We start from the raw sequence: 4,860 nt of genomic DNA, 5'->3' as shown, positions 1-4,860 counted from the left end.
TGCAGCGCCCAGAAATGGACCGAGCGGACCCGCCGCCGCACGCACCCCGGGCCGCTCGGAGCTGCTAAGCGGCTCCCTCGCGCGCCGCCGAGCTCCGGCGAGGTCCAGGCGCGGGTGCGGGCAGCGCGGAGACCCGGGAGCCATGTAGAATCCCAGGGCTGTGGCGCTCGCCCGCCTCCTCCGGGATCGAATCAGGGGCTCCCAGCGTGCTAGGAGGGGGCGAGAGTGCTGTTTATCGTCATTTGCCTCCGAGCTGCGGGAGAGGGTGGCATTTTGCTTTCCGCCCCGCATCCTCCGGAACTCCCTGCACCAGCGAGAAGGAGCCGGCGTCTCCAGGTTACCGGCGGCGGGTGAGGATGCTCGCCGCGGGAGCGGGTCCGTGACAGCGACCGCCCGGCTCGGAGGGGCGGAGGACGAGGGGGCGAGGGCGGCCACTTGGCCCGGGCGCTCTCGGATGCTCCTGCAGCTGCGGCGGCGGCGGCCGCGGCTCCCGCCCGGGGACTGCAAAGGCGACCTACCGCATTCCGACTCCGGCTCCCGGCCGACTCAGCACCGCCCCTGCGCCAAGCCGGCCGGCCAGGTAGGGGGCTGCCCACGGCGGGGCGGTGGGGAGGGGAGGGCCGCAGCGGGGAAGGGGCTGCAGGAGCGGGGGTGGGGGGTCGGGGCGACGGGGGTGCGGCGTGGACGGGAGAGGGAGGGGGCGCGGAGTGGGGGGAGCCGGAGGAGGAGAGGGGGTTGAAGGATGCTGCCTGGGACCTTGAGCTCCCCCAGCGTCCGTTTGGCGCTTTCCAATCCCCCCCCTCCCCATCTCTAGTTTAACGAAGTTGTAAACACACCGGCGGTTGTGGGGCGTCGGGGAAAGTGGGATATGGGAGCGCCCCAAAGTTGGATTTCCGGGTGTCTGCGTGTGTGTGTGTCTGTGTGTCTGTCTGTCTGTGAGACAGCGCTAGCCTGAGTCCAGTTGCTTTCTTTCAGTTTGTTTGTTTGTTTGTTTGTTTGGAAACAAGCAAGCTAGAGGTCTGTGCTCTTCGGTGTCTTTTGTAGGTTCCGTCCCATCGGAACGTTTCTGATTTTCTATCCTCCCCCCCCACCCCCCACCCCGTATCACTTTCTATTTCTCTGCAGCGTCCATCGATCGCCCCGGTGGGAGCTTAGAAGGCGGCAGGCGAAGAGGGGTAGGAGGGGAGGGGAGGGGAGGGGAGGGGACGAGCCCGGGAGCAGCAGAGCTGGTGGCAGGCGAGGGGGAGTCGGGGTGGGTCTGCCGAGCTGGGTCTGCACCGGGCCCTAGCTGGGCTTGGGAGAGGGAGGGGAGCCAAGGAGACTCCCTAGGACATGGCCCGGTCCGCAAGAACGGCACTGCGTTAAGGCACCTTGGAGCCGGAGCCGGAAGGTGGGGGAGGGAAAGAATCCACCAGAACACCCCCCCCCCCCACTCTCCCCCAACCCTAGGTTTAAAAAAACAAAAAAGCTGCACCCGGGCCGCAGGCCAGGGGCGGTCCCCACCGAGTCCCCGGCGAGCCTGGAGGGGAAGGGACCCCTGAGCCGAGGCGCGCATCTCCACGCGCGCGCGCGCTCGCCTTGAAGCCCCTCCCCGCCCTGAGCGTGGGGGGGAGCCGCGCTCTCCGGTGGGGGGGCGCTGGGGTCCCCCCCACCCCCCTCTCCTAGCTCCCTCCCACCCCGGCGCCCCTCTCCTCCCGGCCTCTCCTCCCTGCCCCCTCCGGGGGAGGCCGCCACCATGACGGTGATGTCCGGGGACAACGTGGACGAGGCTTCGGCCGCGCCGGGCCACCCGGGCGAGGGCAGCTACCCGCGGCCGGCCGAGCACGACGACCACGAGTGCTGCGAGCGCGTGGTGATCAACATCTCGGGGCTGCGCTTCGAGACGCAGCTGAAGACCCTGGCGCAGTTCCCCAACACGCTGCTGGGCAACCCCAAGAAACGCATGCGCTACTTCGACCCGCTGCGCAACGAGTACTTCTTCGACCGCAACCGGCCCAGCTTCGATGCCATCCTCTACTACTACCAGTCCGGGGGCCGGCTGCGGCGGCCGGTCAACGTGCCGCTGGACATGTTCTCGGAGGAGATCAAGTTCTACGAGCTGGGGGAGGAGGCCATGGAGAAGTTCCGCGAGGATGAGGGCTTCATCAAGGAGGAGGAGCGGCCCCTGCCCGAGAAGGAGTACCAGCGCCAGGTGTGGCTGCTCTTCGAGTACCCCGAGAGCTCGGGCCCTGCGCGCGTCATCGCCATCGTCTCGGTCATGGTCATCCTCATCTCCATCGTCATCTTCTGCCTGGAGACGCTGCCCGAGCTGAAGGACGACAAGGACTTCACGGGCACCGTGCACCGGATCGACAACACCACGGTCATCTACACGTCCAACATCTTCACGGACCCCTTCTTCATCGTGGAGACCCTGTGCATCATCTGGTTCTCCTTCGAGCTGGTGGTGCGCTTCTTCGCCTGCCCCAGCAAGACGGACTTCTTCAAGAACATCATGAACTTCATCGACATCGTGGCCATCATCCCCTACTTTATCACGCTAGGCACCGAGATAGCCGAGCAGGAAGGGAACCAGAAAGGCGAGCAGGCCACCTCGCTGGCCATCCTCAGGGTCATCCGTTTGGTTAGGGTGTTTAGGATCTTCAAACTCTCCCGCCACTCCAAGGGCCTCCAGATCCTGGGCCAGACCCTCAAGGCTAGCATGCGAGAGTTAGGGCTGCTCATCTTTTTCCTCTTTATCGGGGTGATACTGTTCTCTAGCGCAGTGTACTTTGCAGAGGCAGAAGAAGCTGAGTCGCACTTCTCAAGCATCCCCGATGCTTTCTGGTGGGCGGTGGTGTCTATGACCACTGTAGGATATGGTGACATGTACCCTGTGACAATTGGAGGCAAGATCGTGGGCTCCTTGTGTGCCATCGCTGGTGTGCTGACAATTGCCCTGCCCGTACCTGTCATTGTGTCCAATTTCAACTATTTCTACCACCGAGAAACTGAGGGGGAAGAGCAGGCTCAGTTGCTCCATGTTAGCTCCCCTAATTTAGCCTCTGACAGTGACCTCAGTCGCCGCAGTTCCTCTACCATCAGCAAGTCTGAGTACATGGAGATCGAAGAGGATATGAATAATAGCATAGGCCATTATAGACAGGCCAATATCAGAACTGGCAACTGTACCACAGCTAACCAAAACTGTGTTAATAAGAGCAAGCTCCTGACCGATGTTTAAAAAACAGACAAACTAACCACAACAACAACAAAAAGCTCCCCCCCCTCACCCTTAGCAGCTTGAAAGACTTAGGAAAAAAAAAAAGCACCCTCTCCCCCTTCCCACCCCCAGTGACCCTAGTCACAGGTTGTAAATACTTTACTTTATAAATAGTCTTTGAATGCTCCATTAAACTGTCAATGCATTGTTGCATTGCATAATTTGGGGGGGAGGGTTGGCAAAGCGGAAGCTTTTGAGATCCATGAGAACTAAACTCTTTTCGTTTTATTAAAAAAATGGGGAAAGAAAGTGTATTTTTAAAAAACCGATGAAGAAATTTAGTCCATGAGCTAGTCTAGGTCAAAATAATTCCTCTCCTTCTCTCCTCCTACTGAAACCTTTTTGATTTCCTGAGTCTTCTTTATCTTTTTTTTCCCTTTTAACTAAAATAAATAAATGAAATACCCAAACAAAACCAGGTGATCACTTAGCTATATAAAATTAAAGTTTGCATGGGACTCCAATATAGAAATCTCTACAAACTGAACAACACACTTAAGACAGGGCATTGGATGTATCCTACGCTAGATGGTATGCCAGCCGAAACAGGCAGCAAACAAATGTTTTTATTTTGATCAACCAAACTGTAGATAATAAGGTAAAACTTCAAAAGCCCATATTATGTTTCACAAAGCACCTTATCAACCTGGTGCAGGTCTGTTAGGCCCATAGGAATTCTCTCTGCCCCATTCCCCTTTTATTCCAAACTATCCTGCAAGGGAAAGATAACTGAGTTAAATCAATCGATTTATCTGCAGTGCTGCTCAATTTCTCAGTTGCAGATGAGCCAAACACAGGTTTTTTTTTCCTTACAAGTCCTGCACCCTTGACCTCCAGAACTGGATATCAAACTTTAGCCTCCTGTTGCAAGAGAGCACAAACGGAGTTTGATGTAAGCATGTTTGAATCTGATACTCTTTTTTTTTTTTTTTGGTTTGTTTTCAATTGCATGCTGAGATGTTAACTCAGACAAATAGGGGATAAGCTTACTTTGAAATCGACTCTTCTAAAAATAGACCCTTTTTCATTTGCATTCACCAAAAGTGCACTCCCTCACTTATTAACGATTTTATTAGTAAATAAAGTACTGTATTTAAGTGCATATGTTAGTCAGAGGGGAACAAAAATTTTCTGGAGCTCCAAGCATGTTCTCTCATTCAGCATTATGGCCTATTTGATTAAGGTGTACCTTGAATTAATGCATGATTTTAATTTTAAAAAAATGGAAAAATAATAAAAATCTACAAGTTTGTGGGATGAAGAGCCCCAAAGAAATAATGGGGGGGTGGGGGTGGGGGGACAATTTTCCTGCCTTTGCTCAGGAAAGGTTTCTGTGTAGGTGTAGAAAGAGAGAGAGGACCAATGCCCATCCCTTAAAGGGAAGTTATGTAGGAAATTAAATAAGTCATCAAGGTATATATAGTAACACCTAAGAACAAGTATTCTTTTTAGATGAAGATAAATACAAACACACACAGACACACAAACACAAAAAGGTGCAATACTGCATGTTTTCTGGTGCATTCTTAGGATGTAAATGAAAATGTTTATCTCTTGTATGCATCCAAAGCAGAGCTGATTTCTTTTGCTGTCATGAT

General features: G+C 54.7%; 1 protein-coding gene across 1 annotated transcript; it reads left to right on the top strand.

The window, feature by feature from the left end:
- The first annotated feature begins 1,571 nt into the window (after positions 1-1,571).
- On the top strand, positions 1,572-3,223 carry KCNA1 (potassium voltage-gated channel subfamily A member 1). The gene has a single exon (XM_056108663.1). It carries the CDS (start codon positions 1,736-1,738, stop codon positions 3,221-3,223), a length of 1,488 nt encoding a protein of 495 aa, XP_055964638.1. The 5' UTR covers positions 1,572-1,735.
- Positions 3,224-4,860: the final 1,637 nt, after the last annotated feature.

The sequence above is a fragment of the Sorex fumeus genome, unplaced genomic scaffold, assembly GCF_029834395.1.
Source record: "Sorex fumeus unplaced genomic scaffold, SorFum_2.1 ptg000231l, whole genome shotgun sequence".
NCBI lineage: Eukaryota > Metazoa > Chordata > Mammalia > Eulipotyphla > Soricidae > Sorex > Sorex fumeus.
The sequence above is the reverse complement of the archived record's forward strand: the minus strand, read 5'-3'. Positions and strand labels throughout refer to the sequence as shown.